The sequence below is a fragment of the Psammomys obesus genome, unplaced genomic scaffold, assembly GCF_907164565.1.
Source record: "Psammomys obesus unplaced genomic scaffold, mPsaObe1.curated_primary_1811, whole genome shotgun sequence".
NCBI classification, from domain to species: Eukaryota; Metazoa; Chordata; class Mammalia; order Rodentia; family Muridae; genus Psammomys; species Psammomys obesus.
In genome coordinates this window covers 47,203,133-47,223,069 of record NW_026585895.1, presented here as the reverse complement: position 1 = coordinate 47,223,069, position 19,937 = coordinate 47,203,133, and the positions used below count along the sequence as shown (strand labels likewise).

General features: G+C 52.9%; 1 protein-coding gene across 2 annotated transcripts in view; it reads right to left on the bottom strand.

Annotated features, from left to right (window-relative positions):
- Positions 1–353: 353 nt before the first annotated feature.
- Mvb12b (multivesicular body subunit 12B) overlaps positions 354–19,937 on the bottom strand; it is a 155,996-nt gene continuing 136,412 nt past the window's right edge. For both annotated transcript variants that reach the window (XM_055600533.1, XM_055600534.1), the window contains exon 10: positions 354–3,800. In XM_055600533.1, coding sequence (XP_055456508.1) covers positions 3,714–3,800 — 87 coding nt within the window. In that variant the 3' untranslated portion in view covers positions 354–3,713. The remainder of the gene's footprint in view (positions 3,801–19,937) is intronic.

Sequence of the window (19,937 nt, the reverse complement as noted above, 5' to 3'; positions counted from 1 at the left end):
CAAAGCAGGGGAGCATCGCCCCAACACTCTGATAGGCAGACTGTGCCCTGAGGCCCAGAGACATGACCAGGGGCAAGAGAGGAGAGAACCTTCGGCATTTTTCCCAGGCCTTGTGTTCACAGCTACTGGGATTACTCTCAGGAGCCTCCAGGGGCCAGGGATGCCAGCGGTCAGAAATGCTCAAGTAGACTACCAGTTCTTTCTTAAAGTCTGAAAGACTAAGGTAGTGACCACCTGGCCCTCAGGAGCCCTGTGAGCAGGAGGGACAGTTTGCAGCTGGGCAGAGGGCCTCCTCTGAGGGACACTGACCTCTGGTGGCTTTAAAAATAACAGCAAACCGGGGGGAAAAGAGGTTAAAACAAACATTTATTTAACAAATTATATTAAGAATACAATCACACAGTGAAACCTCCCTTTGCCAAGCAGTCACCTTGAATAAATACACAGGAAGGCAGCTGTGTCTACGGCTCTTGTCCCAGCGCCACACAGTGGCCCAGCAGCTCACAAGCCTTTAAAGGGGAACAAAGCCGGGTCTCCCCGTGCGGATGGCTGCAGCTGCTCAGGGGTTCATGCCCAGAGCAGGTGAAGAAAGCTGGGCCACCCTGATGTGCTGAGCCACCTGAGAGGGAGCTGGGTGCAGGAATGGAGGGTCCAGCTTCTTCATCAGGATCTGGGGGGCAGATGGACACAAACCAATTTCATGAGTTCAGCGGTTCTCCCTGGCCAGGAGTACACAAATGTGGCCGGAGACACTCTCAGGCTGGGGAGGCCTCAGGTCAGGGAAGGCACAGGGCAGGCAGGCTCTCAGCCTGACCCGTGCCCAGAACCCACTGTCATGTTGTGGTGACTCATGGTAAAGGAAAGCCCATCACGGGAATGGACACAAAGACCAGGTGCCCAGGGGCTTTGGGGTCAGATTCTGCCTCTGCCACTGGCAACTTATGGACGAGCCTCAGGCACGTTATGGGGGGCGGAGAGCACCCACTGCTGGGCTTGTTCGGGGGGGGGGAATGACAGGAAATGTGCTTATGACTGCCAAGCCTAGTGCCCAGTGAAGAGTGTGTACCCAGTACCTCGGCCCCCTTGCCAAACACCCTCCGACAGAGGGGCCTCAGAACGACCTTGGCCGCAGGTGGCCCTGTGCTGCTGAACACTCATGGCGCTAACCTGTCCCTTCTTCCCCTGGGAGAGTGGGGCGCTCAGCTCTCCACATGGCAGACTTGGGCTGACATGAATTCTTAGACTTGGCCTTATGGTAAATTTGCAGGTGATCCTGGACTCTACCTCCCCCTGCTTATCACCCACATGCCTTTCCAAGGCCCTTAGGAAGGACTTTTCGGTGTGGGGGTGCTGGGGACAGGGTGCTGTGCTCTGGTTAGCCTTTTCTAGAGAGGTGTGTGCTTGGCAGGGACAGCAGCAGTTGTGGGACATGCTGGTGGGGGAGGGGGAGGTCCGAGGGAGAGGCTGTGGCTAATCATGTCTCCCTCGAATCCTTGTGCTCATCCTACAGTGCCCAGGGGGGGGGGGGGGTGTGCAAAACCGCTCCACACAGCACAGCCCCACCTCCTAGGTCTGGTCTGTCCAGGTCCACACGAGGTGGACACGGGTGCACACACACGACCACTACCATCGCCAGAAGACGAGAAACCAGGGGTTGGGTGCAACCTAAAACCTACCACAGATACCACGCCGTCCTCAACACTTCAGAAGCTAGACGCTGCTGGTGCTACCACATTCACAGCCAGGGTTATCCGAAACCAAGTCTGCAATGTCCGAGGCTGCTCCAGCTCAGAGCGTGCGGTTTGCAGGGTCCGTCCTCCAGGAAGCGCCTCACATGGCCTCCTTGGTCACTGACAAGGGTCCACTGTCTTCATTTCTTAACTTCCACGGCCTATAAGAGCTGCAGAAGAAGCCACATTCTCCACCGAGGGACATGGGGAGGGCCACCTGATGTCACCTGGTGGGGATGATTTCACAACTGGGGATGGAAAGAGGTGATAAGACAAAGTGCACAAACTTAGCGAAATGGTCAGGAAGGCCCAGAGCTTTGTCCCGAACCTTCCCAGTCAACACAGACTGTGGGTGGCTGCCCCATCTCTTTCAGGCCTCAGGTCACACAAGCCACTTGGTGTTACAGCAGCAGCAGTAGACACAGGTCCTCGGGATCCCCTGCCTGTGGAGCCATCTGGGGACAGTTCCTTAGCTCCTCTGAGCACCAGAGTGGCATTAGGTTCTGCTAGAGATGCCTATGGTGAGCCCATAGGCCTCTGGGGCACCAGCAGATGAGCCAACCGCCTTTCCATGTGCTACCTGGAGGCTCTGGGCCTCGAGTCTGAAGGAGGTGAGGGGACCCACAGAAATGAAGTACCATCAGGCAGAGCAGAAGGTGGAAGAGGAAGAACGATGTCCACAAAGGGCCTGAGGGGCTGATGGAGGTTGGTGAGGTATTTTGGGCCCCGCCCTGACTCATGCCATCTTGTTGGCTGGTTCTTGCTCCTGATCCTCTTGCACCCTGGGCACCCAGCTACCTGTGGCTGCCTCTGGAGCTGTAACTGGAGAGGTTTGAACCAGCTGGTGTGTAGTTGCCCAGAGCCACTGACTGTGCACACCACATCTATAGACCCTCTGGGGACCAGTGTCAATCAAAAGCTAAAAGCCAATTGTGGCAAAGCAGTGCATCGTGGTGAGGCTGAGAGCTGGGGCAGCAATGACCACCGTCCTCATGGCAACACATGTAGGGTTGAACTTGGCACCTCAGGTTAACACCCGTGAAATGTTCCGGCCCAAATTCAGAGGCCTGGGACTTTTCTAAAACAGCAGATTCCTGGTGGAAGGTGCCTCCTAGACAGTGTGGTGGGCCTCGCTGAGAGGAGTTGGTGCCCCTTACTGTGCCCCTGGTCCCATGCCTCTCAGAGCGTGCTCTGTGTCAGTCACCACCAGGCCAGGGCACCAGGCAGAGGCGTATGGCGCTGTTGTTGGCAGGCAGGAGGCCCCAGAGGTAAGCCCTTTGTGGGGATTGGAGCTTGCGGCCAGGCACAGTACCCTAGCAGCCAAGTTTCCAGCCAGGTAAGCACCCAGTCACCTCCACAGAGAGTAGGGTTCCATCTGTGCTCTCTGGATGTCCAGTGTGTGCGCTGCGAGAAGAGTCACAGTTGTCTCAAGCCCGTCGGAGTCCTGTTTCCTCAATGTCGTCAGGAAATGCATAGGCTGCCTGAGTCTGCTCTAGCTGTGCTTGTTCCCAGTGCATCTTGCGGGGTCCTACGTGGAGCAGTCAACCTTGGAGTCTTCCAGGAGGGAGAGAGCGGCTTTGTAAGGTTCCCATAGTGGGTGATGGCCAGTTGTCGGGAGCCACTGGGCACCCCTGGGTGACTGGAGCATGTGCCTGGGCTCTTGCAGGTGACTCCAGGCTAGGAAGGATTTTTTTCTTTCATTGTGGGGTAAGTGGTCATCACACAGGTGTGCTAGGAGCCTCTGGTCACTAACAGCACATACATTAGTCACAATTATGAACAACGTTCCCAGGGAGGTAGGGAGTCTCATTCGGCAAGCTGATGGCCATCCATGACCATGCAGCTGCCCAGAGTCTCTTGGTCAGTGGGGAGGGCAAGCAGAACGGACGGGGGAGGGAGGGAGTGACTCTCACCCCAGCCACCCCATCAGTAGTCTGGGCACCGGGTCGGAGATGTCTTCTCCCCCAGGAGGCTGTGGGCGCCTCAGGACTGGGGGATCTGCTGGCACCGGGTAGGGCTGGGTGGGAGCCGGGCTGCAGCGCTCTGCTCTGTGCGGAAACTGTACTCGTACTGCAAGAAGAGGAGAGAGGCAGAGTCAAGCCACAGGATCCCAGAGAAGGTCAAGCTGAGCCAAGGTGAGGCTAGCCCCTGCTGACCCTCAGGCAGAATGACTGCTGGACAGGCATCCAGGCTGGGAGCTAGAGTTGGAATAGTATTTCACTTAGTGTGAAAGAAAGTGAGTGAGTGTGTGTGTGTGTGTGTGTGTGTGTGTGTGTGTGTGTGTAGGGCAGCTCAGGAGGTAACAATGGGTAGACAGCTTTTCCCTGCCTGCCTCTGTAGGGTGAGGTTTTGGCACCAGCACTGTCTACTACTGCTGCCAATGGCAAGCTCACACAATAACCTGTGCCAGGCTGAGAGGCAAGTACCTTCCTACTCCAGCTTGTACCTCAAGAAGGGATCACTGCAAGGCTCCTGAAGAGAGAGACCCGAGAGCAGACTCCATGTCTGACCAGAGGCCTTCCTCCAAGAGCCAGTCTACAGAGGACTAGTAACTCACCGGAGACCCCAATTCTGTAAGTTCTGGCAGTAAAAGCCTCCAAGTTCAGCGGAAACTCTGAGAAGAGGCAAGTGTCTTGGGTAGGGAGAGGGCTCCTGCAGTTCATCTGAAGGCTGGGACGTTTGGCACCCAAATGTGGGCACAGGTGAGGTGTGGGAGAGGGTTCCTTATCCTGGCAGAGGTGAAGAGGGATTGTGGAATAGCCCAAGAGGCATCATTAGATCAGCGGTGTTTAGGTTTGTAGCTGCCAAACACGTTCATAGGTCAGAAGTGAGCAGTGGGAGGCTCTGAAAAGGCTTTCTGACAGAAAGGAGCTCCAAGAAGAGCTGCTGTCTTGAACTTGGTCATCCTGTGCAGAACACCCGCCCAGTACTCAGCCTGTGGAGGAGGATGTGGCCAAATTGTCACAGAAGCTGCAGACCCCAGCCAGGCTGTGTGGCCCCACACCCTTGTTGCCAGGCACACGGGCCAAGTGGGGCCTGCCAACCTCACCACATACCCAAAGCTGCTGGCAGCAAGGAGCCACCCTGAGAATGAGGAGTAGCTGGGAGCTGAGGGTTGTGACTAAGAAGCCACTTAAGACAGCACCTCTGCAACCTGTGAGTTCTGCCTCTCGGCTTGTTACCAGGATGGGCAAAGGGAGAGTGCGCTGGCTGCGGGAGGCCTCAGGCAGGCTTCCCCATCCTGGATTTTGGTGGATTCACGTCGAAGATAGGGTGTGGTCTGCCAATCCCAGAGGTGGCACAGGCCTATCCTTGGTTGCAAGTAGCTGGTGGCTATGAGAGGAACCTATCAGAGCGGCCCACAGGCCCCTACCTCCTACCCTCTAGTGACCTTTGAAGGCACAGGATACCATCCATCAGGCTAATACCGTCCCATCAGGCTGGCTACCCAAGATGTCTCAGGCAATGGTCAGCACAACGCTGCCACCTGGTGGCTGCTCAGGTGCGTGCATGTCAGTGAACAGCACATCAGCATCTCTGCCGGCTTTATCTTACTCTGCTGGGGTGATGGAGCGGTCGGTGGGAGAAGGGATGTTTGGGGGGTGGGGATCATGTTGGGAGGACTGCAGAGGCATAAGTTCTATGAAATCCTTTGTTCCTAGGGCTCACAGGGTGGTGGCGGAGGGGCCCAGGAACCTTCCACTCAGCCCAGGACTAACTACCATCTCCTAGGGTGGTTGTCAACAGGCATGGACTCCAGCAAGGACACTCCCTGGAGCAGGAGCCTTTCCCAGGGAAGAGAAAAAACATGGAAGGGGAGAGGTGCAGTCTGTACCTTAATGGTACAGGCTCGAGAGTGGAGGGCCCAGGGGCTATTCTCAGTAGTACAGAGGCCTGGAGCACCAGGACCTCAGTTCAGACAGAGGAAGTGCAGGTTGGGGAGACAAGAGGAATGTAGCTTTGCCAGTGGCTTAGAGAGGGTCGCCAGGAGTGTCCAGGGGAAGAGGCAGTGTGTGTGGGTGGGGGATAGGGGTAGGGAGGCCTTGGGGCCACGGTGACAAGAGCACGCAGTCAGAAAACAACAGAAGAGGACAGAACTACATCATTGCGGTGGGTGGGGACTGGAGCCCTGGGCAGCATGAGAGGCGACACCATGGTGTGAGACACCACGGATCCTGACCTGCCACCTGCCAGCTAGTGGTTTCTAGGTGACCGAATGATGGGGTCAGTTATCACAGCTACCTGGGAGCGATGTGGGGAGGGCAGGATTGGGAAGGACCAGAGGCTAGAATATGGTGGTGGAGTGGGGAAGGGTGTACCAGGAAGGAGGGACTAGGGACAGGGAGGGTGGGGTACCCCACTTTGGAAACCAGGGCCGAGGTGCTCTCAGATGAGGGAAGGAAAAGGCCCATGTGATACCAGCAGAGTCAGGGCTAGACACACAGCTTGAGCTGTCTTTCCACCATTTCAGAAGTATGCTCTGCTGTGCCCAGCTCCCAGGGCAGAAGGCCGCTGTGTACCTGGCTCCTAGGGTGGGAGGAAACCCATGGGGCAGGGGACCGTCTTCATTTGATGCTGTCTGGCTGGCGGGCCCAGAATATCCTAGCCTGAGACTGGGGCTGGGCACCTGCGTGAGGGTGGGAGCCACAGCTCTCTGGACAGCAGATGGGGAGCATTGGCTGACCAGGCGGTGGGGCCTCCGTGTGTGGGTCATGTGGTTCATGCCTCTGGTGTCTGGAGGACGAGAGGGTCCCCGAGAGGGGTGAGGACCTGACTCCCAGCTCATCATCTCAATTCCCACTTCTCTTCACCCTGGCTTGGAGTGGAGAGGGGACTCGCAAGCACACACTTGCCCTTTCCTGACCTACATCCTGAATGCAGAGACTCTGGGCACTGGCAGACCCCTCGGTCCCCCGCCCTCTCCCTGGAGTTTTTCCCTTTTTAGGTTATCTTGGCTGGAAAAAGTCACCACCCCCACTCTTGTTTTCCCTAATTCCCCAAATGAAATTTCAACATATGTCCCCCGACATAATCCCCCTTAGGCTGCGGATAACCTTCCCGCAGACGATGTCCTCCGCCAGGGATTCCTCGTCCCCAAAACTGTTTGCCCAAGAGACTAGGGCCGCTTCTGGAAGCCTTTCACTCCCTTGGGCAAACAGAGAGCACCTTTGAAGGTGGATTTGAGCCTGGATCTGTTTACTCAAGACATTAGTCTCCTGCATAAGGAAAACCTGCACTTGAGTACAAACAGCAAATCCTTTTTGAATTAAAAATTTTTTTCAATTAAAAAGCATTTGGTGTGCAGAGCTCAGTCCAGCTGAGCAGTGCGGGGTAGCATGCCCTCTGGTGGACATAGCCTGCCATTGCAACTGTACTGCTGGTCCAGCCTAGGAAAGAGATGTCACTGTCAGGGGCTCCGTAGGGGACTTTCCCAGAGGCCCCAGGACCTTGTAATGGACAGCCTCCGCCCCTCAGGCAGACAGGGCAGGCAGTGGGCCACAGTTTCCACAAGTCCTTACTCACCCAGGGACCAGCATTCTGTTAGCAGGAGGTGGCAGCATCACAGAGCCTAGGTCACTGCAGCCTCTAGGAAAAGGGGTGACTAGATCTCCTGCCACTCACAGGGCAGCTGTGGGAGTCACTGGGTGATCTGTGCAAATACATCCAGCAGTGCCTGTGTCTGGGAGACAGAGATGGAGCAGCAGCAGCAGCAGCCATGAAAAGCCCCAGGCTGTTTTATTGGTTGGTAAGGGGAGGCTCCCCTGAGACAGAGGTGCTACCTACCTACAGAGGTGGAGGGGTGGGGAGGTGGGGGTTCGGTGAGCACAAGCTGTACCTGCCCCGTCCTCCTCTCCTGATGCAATACCAGTCATACCCACCAGGGGGCTCTAGACAAGGAAGGCAGGAAGGTCTCTTTCCAGCATCACACTCTGCAGACAGAGGCAGACCTGGGGAAGGGTCCCACTTTCTGAGACGGCACAGTAAGCCAGGGCCGTGCCGGCCCAGGCCCGAGGGGCTGCAGATGGGGTATGGGGCCAGGTGACAGCTAGAGCAAAGTCAGGTTGTACTGCACCAGATCACAGAAGGTCCTGGAAGGGTGTGGACAAGTCTGGGGGCTCCAGGTATGGCCATGAATGTAGGGAACTAAAGAGCCCAAACAAGTACAGAGGTGGTTCAAGAGTGGGGAACAGTGCAGGGAGGGCTGGGCTGTCACAGATGGCCTAACGCCAGGCAGCGCGGGAAAGCTATAAACGCAGCCTCAAACAAAATAGTCAATTTACTAAAGCACCATGGGGCAGTTGTTGTTGTTGTTACTAGACGGTTTCTCTGTGTGACCCTGGCTGGCTCCAAGGCCACAGAGATCTACCTGCCTCTGATGAGCTGGGGTTAACGGCATGCACCACCAGACCTAGCTCAAGTTTTGTAAGTGTTTTGAACTCAGAGCATTCTTGAGGATGAGTTCTGTAAATGACGGCGTGGCTCAGAGAAGCTGAAAGTTCAGCCACCGTAGCCCTCTTGCCTGTTCGCTCAGGTCTCCTCAGGCCACTCTGTCACCTCCTACCTCCCAGACAATGCCATAGCCTGGGCTCAAACCTGTTTTCCATTTGTAAAAAAATTCTTAGACCTCAGTCCTTCGATTCTGCTCAAGGGGCTCCATGTTCTCCAAGCTGTATCTTGGCACTGGGGTTCAACCCTGAGGAAGGACTTGGGTGGGCCTGCTGCACGGCTTCCCGGGATGGGTGAACGTAGACTGTACATCTGTTCTCTAACAAGGACTCCAACTATTCCACTGGCAGCCAGGCTGAGGCACTGGACATGCATTCCTCAAGCAACTGAAACGCAAGTCTGAAGGAAGGGAAGGGAAGGACTCTGGTCCGTGTCTTGTCAAAACTGCCAGCTAGGCAGAGGATTGAGGCTGCCACATCGTGGTGACAATCCCACTGCCAACAGGGACATGCCATGCTGGAAAGTGAAAAATCCCTGACCCATGCATGACTATTCAAATTTGAGAGGGAAAGGTAGGCAGGAGATTCACACAGTTGAGAAAATGAGAGCCCTATGGCCACAAAACACAGCCTCCCCTTGCTGTGGTCTCGCACCGCAGGTCCCTGTGGGAGGAGCCTGCTGGCTGGGGAGGCCTGGGGATTGGGCAGGACTGTGGAGATGTGCATGCATGTATGCACACACACATGTGTGTCTGTGTGTGTGTGCAGGTGCCGTTGGTACTGAAGGGAAACTACAGCTGTTCCAGACAGCCGCCAGGCGGCCCCCTCACTAAGATGGTATTTCAGAATTCGCCTGAACATCTGAAAAAAGAATGAATGTTTGTAATGCCCCCTCTTCTAGGTCACTGAGGAGAATATCTGAGGAAGCACTGTTCCAGGAAGGGAACAAAGGCTGTGTGGCTGTCTGTGGATGTCCTGGCCATCTCTGCTATAATGCTCACTTTTCCTCGTCTGTGCTGACAACTCCTAGTTCAGTTTGGGGAGTCGCCTTAATTTAACATGTGGGATAAAAGTCCCATAAACCTGAAGAGTAGAAACCCCTCCTTTGAAGGACCGCCAAACCCCAACATTCACCTTGACTCTGGTTTTGCATACAGAGGAGTGTTGATGACAGTGATCCGGACAGAGAATGCTGACACGAAGCCCGTCTCTGTGGCTCTTTTGTTTACATGCTGGGTGCCCCAGGCCACCAGGGAGACAAACTCTGTGGCAGCCACCCTTAAATGATGCCGTCTCCAATAACACCCAAAGACAAAGCAGTGGTTCTCAAACCCCGTGGCAAACCTCTCTCTCCAAACATGTTTACATTACGATTCATGACAGTACCAAAATACAGTTATGACGTAGCAATGAGATAACTTTAAGGTTGGGTCACCACAACATCAGGAGATGTATTAAAGGGCGGCAGCATAGGAGGGCTGAGGACCACTAGAGACTCGGCCATGAAGAGAACTTCCTACTCTTCCAAGAGAGCTGAGTTTGGTTCCCAGGACCCACACTGGGTGGCTCACCATTCTTACGCCCAGCTCCGAGGGCTGTGTTTCCCTCTTCTGGCCTGTGACTGTACCTACACACACACACGGCATGCACACATGCAGATACACGTGACACAAAATACAGAACTCCAAAGAGAGTGAGGAGAGCAGGATCCAGCAACACAGACCAGGGCTCTATTAACACAGTCCGCCATGTTCCTCTGCAGAGAGGAAGAGCAGCCATGTCCACAGATGGCTGAAAGCCACAGCTGAGAAGCCACCACCATCCTCCTGAGAATATGCAGGAAAGAGAAACACATGGCGAGGCCTTAAACAGGAGAAAAGATGAAAACACAGGGTAATGTAGAGATACCGAGAGTGGAAACTGCCTCCGAGAGGCCTGGGGACATGGAGGGGCCAGCTGAGGAGACAAGTGCACCGGGAAGGGGGCAGGCGCTACAAGAGAGGCCAGGGCGGCTGCTGGGCTGTGGGTCGGGTGACAAGGAGAGTGACATCCCTGTTGTTTCAGCAGGAGAGGTGTGCTCTACAATCTCAACCAACACCAAGAGCTTTCCCTGTACACGTGACGGATGAGATGGCACAAGCAAGGGCCCTGCCAACAGGAGCCATGCAGACGCAGAACACCCAGGCATGTCCGGAGAAAAACAGGAGGAGGCTGAGGGTATGGCTCAGGGGGTGCAGTGCTGGCCCAGCCCGCACAGAGGCCCGGGTTCGATCCCCAGCACTGAATGTATCAGGCATGGGAGTGCACGCCTGTAACCTAACACTGGGGAGTAAAGACAGAAGGATCAAAAGTTGAAGGTCGTCCTCAGACATATAGAGTTTAAAGCCAGCCTGGGCTGCTTGAGACTATTTCAAAAGAACAACAGGAAAAAAAAACAAATGAGAACTTTTCAAAGAGAACCTCTGGTTTCCCATCGGCCAATATACAAAGCCCCAGGTAAGTGGGCACACCTGTCCTCAGGGAGACATGCCGAGTAAAACATTGGTCATCCTACTATGCATGCATTCAGTGCAGTTCCAACAAAAACAGAGGGTAGGCCGGTGAGGTGGCTCCGCAGGTAAAGATGCTTGCTGCCAAGCCTGATGACCCGAGTTCTATCCCTGGGACCCACACGGTGGTATGGGAGAAACAGCCCTGCAAGTTGTGCTCTGACTTCTGTATGTCTGCACCCCAAATAAACAAATGCAAACAAACATGGTGGCACGTGTCTGTAATTCCAGCTCTTCTGAGGTGGGGGCGAGAGATTCATGAGCTCAAGGCCAACCTGGACTAGACCTCAAAGCCCTCCCTCAAAAGAAAACGGTCTACACAGTCTCCTCTCCTTGGAAGGCTGTGAGGGAACAGCCATGCCTCTAACCCAGGAACAGCCTGTAGGGGGCAGAGAGGGAACTGACCTAACCCACTGCATGTGAGAGCATATCACAGAACAAGAGGCAAAAGAGAAGGCACGGGAAAAGCCCACAATGCACATGGAAGGATGTGAAGAGGTGACCCTTGAACTCACAGAAGAAAATGACCCGAAAACTGCCTCAACTTGAGAAATAAAGCCAGCTCTAGAGTTTTCTTTCTAGCACATGCCAAACCAATTAAATAGTTGGTAAGTGTTTGCTATTTTAGTATTTTAAAGTATAAGATAACAGAAGAGAATGCAGTGGTTTCTATTGTAAGAATGACATGGAAACAAGACCCAAAGTGTTTCCCCAGCCCTAAGGCTGCCATCTTTAAAGTATAAAGGGCTCTTAAACATGAGAGGAGTTCGCCTGAGAGAGGAGGGGTCCGATCCCTTCCCCCCAAATCAGGGAAGCTTCTCCTTGTAGTAGATAGCAATGGCCACCGAGCAGTCAACATGTAGAGACTGAGAGACGGTTGCGAGCCGAGCACTACAGTGGACATTTGTATCACAGCCTCCCCAAGGCTCTGGGACCTCTGAGGAAGAGGGGACTAGGGACTTACAAGAGGCAGCAGTGGGGTCTGGAGAGCTGGCCCAGCAACGGGGCGTGCACACTGCTCTCTCAGAGGACCCCTCTGTTCCCAGCACTGAAGCTGGGAGGCTCCCAGCTTAATTCCGGCTCCAGGGGACTGGGCGGCCTCTGGCTTCCCCCCTCCCCACACTCACAGGCACACACCTGTACCCATCCCCCACCATGAAACTAAAAAATAAATTCTTTAAAAAAATAAAACAAGCCAGAGGTGCTCAATAATATCAATCAAGAGAACGGCGCTTCTCAGATGGACAGATACACAGATGAACTCAAAGCCACTGTGACCGGACGCTAAGACCAGTGCAAGTTCCAGCCAGACAAAAATCCCCTCACAGAGGGCTAAAGCGGACATGAACTCCCACTCCTAGCTGAAAAATGCTGGCATTTGATAGCTGCTGGGAGAGGGGGCAACTTTAATGATGTGATCTCTCGTAGGATGACCACATACCAGGGCAGACCCCACTCCCACCTAAGGCTAGCTGGGCAGCATGACTGGACTCAACGGGGGAAAAAAATACAGAGGAATCTTAAATTGGGTGGGAAGAGGTGGAGGGTGGAAATGGGAGGAGGTTTAATACATTCAAAATACACTGTATGAAAATTTCAGAGTTAATAAAAGTAGTAGAAATGAATGAAAAGGGGTTGGGAAGAGGCTCAGAGCAGTGGTTCTCAACCTGTGGGTCATGACTCCTTTGGGGATCAAACAATCCTTTCACAGGGGTCGAATATCAGATATCCTAAACATCAGATATTTACAATTCATAACACTAGCAAAATTGCAGTTATGAAGTAGCGACAAAATACTTTTTCGGTTGGGGTCAGCACAACATGAGGAACCATATTAAAGGGTCGCACGCAGCACTGGGAAGGTGGAGAAGCGCTGGTCTCGAGGGTCGTGTTTGCTGTGTGAGTGTGAGAACCTGAGTCTGGGAGCCCAGAACTCACACAGCCGCGCTTGGCAGAATGCTCCTGTAACCCCCTTGCAACACAAGGGTCCCTGAGGCGCACAGGCCAGCCAGGCTAGAGGAAAACAGCAGCTCCGGGGTCAGGGAGGGACCTGGCCTCAGAACATTAGGTGGAGAGGGGTGGAGGAAGCCCATGAGGCTGGCCTCTGGACTCTGCACACCCACACATCCATGCACCCCGAGGTGCGGGGAATGAATATTAGAAAAGCTGGAGGAAAATCACCAAGCCAAGAGCACCAATAGGAGAGATTTCCAAGAGAAATGTAAGTGGACAGCCAATGATGCCAACAGACCAATGTGGGGACAATGGAGACAGCCAGGTCCAGACTAGGCAGCACAGTATGAGGGGCTGGGCTGGAATGTAGAGAAAGTTAGCTTCATGCTGCTTTGGTAGGGGCTGAAGTGGGCACATCTCCATTTGGAAGGTGAAGACTAATATTTCCCCTTCCAAAGAAAGCCCCACCCAGGAGCAAAGCCACGTACGCACGCACACGGCAACTCAAGTTACACGCACTGATAGAGGGTCACTGGGGATGACCCCATTGTCAGTCAGCAGGCTAGGAAAGTCGTAGCGCAGTCATAGAAGGGCAGGCACCCCACAAAGCTGCAGGCGAACAAAACCTCCAAGCATGAGAGGCCTCCAAGCTGTTGGTGAGAGGGGACCAAAGTACAGCTCGCTGCCACTGTTCTTGTTCACGTCCTAGAACTGGAAGGTAACCCCGTTGCTGAAGGCCCTACATGTCAGACGACGGACTTAGAGGAAGAGTTAGAGCTGACCCAGAAGCCTTTTCCCTGAAGATTAGCTCTCAAGCAGACCAAAGTGTTATGTGGGCTGTCGAGGAGAAAACAATGAAGTACTAGTCATCTATAAAGCCCATGAACTACAACAAGGAACAGCATGAAAAGATGTACCCGAGGCAATAGTGGTCAGTGTATCTTGGAGGTAACCAAAGCCTCCTAGTTGGACTTCAGGCCCGCTCAGTACAAGAAAATTCATGCCCAACACTGTAAACCCTGGCAGCTACCTGTGGCTGCTGAGGCCATGGACCATGCCACTCTCCTAAACCAGTGTACTTTCCCACAGCATTTTAACTACTTCCCCCTAAGCCCACAGATATGGTGGCTCTCACTCTTCGCCCAAGAAACTTCTTTCTGCAGAAGACAAGACCATTACAGAAGCTACAACTGGCTGAGCCGCAGAGACCACATGACATGGGGTGCCCGACCCAGTGGACAGATACACACAACCTCTACCCCTAAAGATTCAAGGAAGAGTCAGATGGTTGGGGGCAGAAGGGGTGAGGATTGTATAAAAACCAGTGAGTCAGAATGCCAGCTATGAGACAGTCTCTTTCAATAAGGCAGGCACTTGTACCTATGAAGTGTCAACAGGATGGCTGCTCAAACAAGGCCTGCACAGTGACACCACTAGTTGACATCCTGACGTGGATGGGGATGCCACATAGCTCCAACACTAGAGGAAGAGCCATGCGCAGGCAATGGCTGCCGTTAGACGGAGACCCAGTCTTCTCTGGACAGGTTACAATCCTATGTGGTCAGCCCCAAGCACAGAGTGTACTAGCAATACTAAATGGATCCAACAGGTTGTGTGTGTGTGTGTGTGTGTGTGTGTGTGTGTGTATGTGTAACAATAACTGAAGAGGTCATGAAACTGAAAGGGAGTGGGAGAAATACAGGAGAAGATGGAGAGGAGACAGTAGTGGTATAAATACACTATTCTTGTATAAAATTCTCAAAAAAATGTTTTGTTTTTTTTAAAGGCAGGGGAGGTGGTCATTAGAAGGAATGAGCTGCAAACTGCACTGTGGCCAGTTGTGCCTTCTGTGATAGTCTCTACCTGCTGCAAAAGAAGCTTCTTTGGTGAAGGGGACGCTACACTTATCTGTGGGCCTTTGGGGAAGTGTTTAGAGTGAGCGGGAGTCGGGAGCATTACACAGCTGTGACTGCAGGAGAGCTGGTCTCATGTTTGCTAGCGTGTGTGCGTGCCTGGGCTGGGTAGCAGGGATAGTCGCTCTTCACTTCCTGTGTTTCTAAGGTTGCACTTTTAAGCATGTGCACGGGTCTGGAGGGGAAACACAAGATAGTGAAAAAGTTGATGCTGGGCATGAGGAGGTAGCAGTGTTGGGAAAGTACCTGTCATGAAGCATGAGGAGCTGAGTTCAGCTCACAAGCATCCATACAAATGCCAGTGTAGCCCCAGAGTGGGAGAACTGAGCCCGTGGAGCTCCGTGAAGTTCCCTGGAGCTCGTGGGCCAAGCTCACCTAGCTCAGTCACTGAGCTCCAGGTCCAGTTCGGGCAGCTGCCTCAAGTGAGGTGGAGAGAGGATCAAGGAAGAGCACCGATGCTCGCCTGTTTCTGCGCGCATGCACACACATGCACACGTGAGCACACGGTCTATTCACCTGGCGGCTTGCTTCAAATCACACCTCCCCGAGGGGTCCTCTAAGAGAACGAAGCTGGTCAGCGGCATGATCGGATCGTGGGGATGTGGCTGAGGTCAGCGGAGTGCGGCAGGGCCAAACAAGCTCTTCCCACATTCCAGGAGACACCTTTTGTGGCTTCAGAAATGCAACTTAACCTACCCATTAGGTTCTTTAAAAAAGAAACCTTTTTTCTTTGCAGCTGGCAGTCATTGCATGTATGCTGACAGTGCAGTGTGAGGCATATTATAAACCGATGCAGCCAGCTGGCTGGCACACCCCTGCCCCACCAAGGTACCACCTTTTGGGGTTTCTTTGTTTGGAGCTGGAATGGTCTCAAGCCAACGTGAGCTCTGGAAAAATTAGGGTGGCAGCTGGGGCCTTTGAAGAATACACAGGGGTTTACTGGAGTCTCCTGACTTAATTACACTTAGTGCATGAGGTAGGCTGATTTATTTTCCCAAACGTTTCACCTTCCTGGCTGAAAACAAAGCCATTTGATGCAGGGTGAGAACATCTTACCTGGTAGAGGCAACCATGTAATGGGTGCAGTTCAAGACCTGACCAGTAGATGGCGCAAAGGGACCACATATTTCTGTGGCTGCAACTCAACCCTTCATCAAATCAGTTCACATTCATAAGCACCAGGAAACGTTCCAAAAGCAGAAAAGAAAGAACAACTGGGTTGGATTCGAGCACTTTGCTATGATAAAATTGGGACTCTGCCATTTCATTATAGATGCAGAACCTGCCTGGCTTTCCTCTGGCAGACACAGCTCCCCCAGCCCACCCTAACCTCCTTCATTTGAAGAGGCCTTGGCAAAGTGGACATCCAGAAGTTGAATTTGAAAATTCTTTTAACCTTACGCTGCCAAATGTGGTTCCATTAATTTCACCTCTGAGTCGTGACGTAAATGCTAGAGGAATCAGCCCCAAGCTAAATAAGCAATAAGCCCCATTTTTCAACACGCAAACACATAAAGATGTCAGCTCAAACTGTTTACTAATTAACACTTAAAAAGACACAAATTAGATATGCGTGGCTAAGAGCAATTATAATCAAGACGAATTCCTCTAGTCATTTGGGAACTGGAAAAAAAAAAGCCTAATTGCTGGAACCAATGTTTTAAAAACTGAAATCACGCCAGTTAGCAAATATGTTCATTTAAGGAGTAGCTCACGTGACTACACTCCTGAGGCCTGACTACAAATGCGAGAACAAGGATAATATTTAGGGATAAAATTAAAATTTTAGGCTCTCTTAGATTTATAACTTCTTCATTAAATATGTCTGCAAACAGCAGCCCATAAAAACCTGTAGCAATTAAGTGGTTAAATGAACTGCCTCCCCTGTCAATTTTAAGGGGGTGATTAATACTGGATGGTCCCTCTGCTAATGAGACAGTCCCTCTTTCAGCATCCACGTCCTGGAAAACGGAGGCTGTCTGTTCCAGCAGGAAGGGAGGTAGAATAATCAGAGAACCCCTAGCCACAGCTCCATGTACCCCACGAAGGGGTCAGGCTAAGCTGGTTCACACGGAGTCTGGAGACACTGGTTTCCCAGCTGCCCGTGCCCTTTCATTACAGGGGTCATTGCTTCTGATTTGAAAGGTTTGTGTGACACTTCACGGCCCTGTATCTCAGCCCGTGAGCTCTGGGATGGAGGAGATGTAAGGTTGGTCTGGTGGAGACCCACGGCAGCACAGGGAGATGGAGGAGGCAGAGGGCGGAGGCGGCTAGCTATCGCAGGAATGGTTTCTTGAGGAGCTGGCTGGAGAGAGCGGGGCACACCCACCCTAGCTGCGGAAGGGAATCCATCAGATGGAGAAATGGGGCAACTGCTTACAAGGGAAATAAAAGCTGCGGAGACGGAGAATATTTATATGCCCCTCTACTCACTCAGAGGGAAGATGCTTCATCATAGATGCTATGGAATTGCATTCTTCCTCGCTCCTCCACAGAGCAGCTTTGGCTGGGGTGAGGGACTGAGTGGGGAGGACAGTGTGGCTTTGTGGGGACAGTAGCCCCATACCACCCTCCCACAGAGGCAAGAAAACAAGATGGAAGATATACTGGATAAGGCTGGAAAACTTCGCTGTGACTCCGTGGTCACCTCCCATGGGAAGGGGGAACAGCGAAAATTCTCTCTATTGGCTTGGCCTAATTGACAGGTACCCTGCTGGGCCTCTGTGAAGATGGGAAGATAGGAATGTGTGCCAAATCCCTGAGAGTTGAAAGAGTGCCAGCTTCCAGGCTGAGTTACTTTATTAACCATGGCTTTGTCCATTTTCCACCACCCACATCTCAAGGTACGCCTGAATGGGGAGGTTTCTGTCTTTTCAACGACCCCTCCCCCGCCACAATGCTGCTAGATGCTATGTGTTTTGACTCTAACTTTTAAATGCCACCTTTCTTGGGTGCCCTCCTGCACTGTAAGGGATGTGCATGCCACACTGCCAGGAAGCTCTGGGAACATGACAGCAGAGGACTCTGCCAGTTGTAACGTGCCCAACAGTGACACTGCTATGAAGCTCTGTCCCACGGAGCTGGTGCTCCAGCTGGGGTTGGGAGGCAGACAGGTCTGAGGTCTGGGTGTGGAGTGCAGACATGAGGTGATCACTGGCTCTTGCTGGCTTCCAACAAGCTTTGGGTTCAGAGAGAGACCCTGACTCAAAAAGACTAAAGTGGAGGGTGATGGAAGAGGACGTCTGGCCTCCAACATCCAGGGCCCGCAACAACCCTGTGTGAGTTCAAGACCAGCTAGAGTTACATACGGAGACTCTGTCTCAAACAAACAAACAAACAAACAAACAAACAAACAAAACCCCACATGGGTTGTTGTGATATCCAACACAGGCAGACTGGAGACCTGCATCCTGTCCATGACACCATAATCACTTCTACCAACACATGGCACTCGACCACAGACTTGTGCGCTGCACACCCGTGTCCTGCCTATAAAGGTATCATGTCACCTCCATCAATGCATAGGGGAGCCTGTGGGGCTTTAGTTTGAGTGCTGATTGGCTGTCTGTGCTGCCAGTCAGGCATGCGCGATCCTACCTACCAGAATGAGCTTCGTACTCTCCCTTGGCACTGCCCATCCACCACCAGGTGACTCTTTGTCTCTCCAGCTACTTGTTACTTACTGTTAGTCCAGGCTGTGGTGGTACCAGGGCAGGAGCCCTTAGCTGGCAGCTGGTATGTGTTTTTTGGTGCTGGTCTTTATCTGAGGTTCTTGCTTCATTCCTAACCCTTCTTAGGCTAACAGGGCCCGAAGTTCTATGGCAGACCATGCTCAGGAAGGTGAGCGGGAGACAGGGCTGGGCTAAGCTCTAGAAAATCCCCTGGCTAGGCAGGAAGCGTGCTCAGCGGGTGGTCTGAATGAGAATGGCCACCACAGGCTCAGGTGTTTGAATGCTTAGTCCCTAGTTGGTGGGAGAGTTTGGGAAGAACTAGGAGGTGTGACCTTTTCGGAGGAGGTTTGTCACTGGGGCTGGGCTTTGTTTCAAAAGCCCACGCCAGGCCCAGTCTTACTCTGCCATGAGACTGTAGACTGGGTGTAGTGCTCAGCTGTTGCTCCAGTGCCAAGCCTGTCACCGTGCTTCTTGCCACGATGATCATGGACTAACCCTCAGACGCTGTAAGCCAGTCCCCAATTAAACGCTTTCTTCTGTAAGTTGCCTTGCTCATGGTGTCTCTTCATAGCAACACATTATTGATTAAGACACTCAGCCTAATGTTGGATGGACAGACTGACCAGTTGCCTTCGGGGATAGACACTGTTTCTTCAAGCTGTGTCCCCTCAGGAGGGGTGACAGGGGTATACGTATCGGGCCACATTCAGTCCTCTTGTTCTCACTGGAACCACCTGCGGACAGTTTAGTCACTGCCAGAGACCCTGGCTGTTCATTCAACCACAGTCCAGGTTTCTTGCGGGTGGCTGGATGCCATTTCCACCCACAGAGGAAGTATCTTCCCAGACACCTTGCTCCCACTGTGGGGAAGAGCCAGGGGAGGTTCTTAGGAGATGTTTAGGTCTTTAGCCTGTGTTCTGAACTCAAAGGTGGCTATCTGGGCCAGTGAGACAGCTCGTTGGAGAAAGAGCCTTGCCTTCAAGCACGAAACCTGAGTTCTGTCCCTGGAACTCTCATGCTGGGAAGAAAGAACAGACTTATGCAAGTTGTCTTCTGATGCCCTCATCTATGTGTCAGGCTGCCACAAAATAAATAAATGAACCTGCCTTAAGCATCCCACTTTTTGTTTTGCTTGGGGTGCATGGTTTAACAAGTGAAAATACAAAGCTGACATGAACAAAGCCCATTTCTAACAGGCTTTGGGCTCTGTCACCAAAGGCAGCCAGGCCTGCAGGGAATGAAAAGTAGACAAATGTCTTGATCCAGGCAGTACCATTCCAGCCCTGGGAACACCGCGCCTGTTCTAAGGGATACCCTACCAGTTCCAGGGGCAGCCTTCTTGCTCCAGGCCCATCACACTGGCTGGAAGCCACAGGCCATGGTAGCAGGGCTCTTCCTTGAGTCTCAGCATCACAGAAGCAACACTGAGATCAGGGATAGTGGAGGCAACATCAAGCCACTCCCGGGAAACTGCACAGGAGGGTGCCGCACAGGAAGGCAGTGTCCTTCAAAGTGTGGGCAGCGATGCCCTAAACACCATGGCATGAAGTGCAAATGGCAAATGCAGGTGGCTTTCAAGCCCTCAGTGACAGATGTTGTGCCGCTCCCACTCACCTTGACCCTTGCTGTGCTACACCCCCCTTCCCACCACTTGCTGCTCCCCCACTTTCCCTCT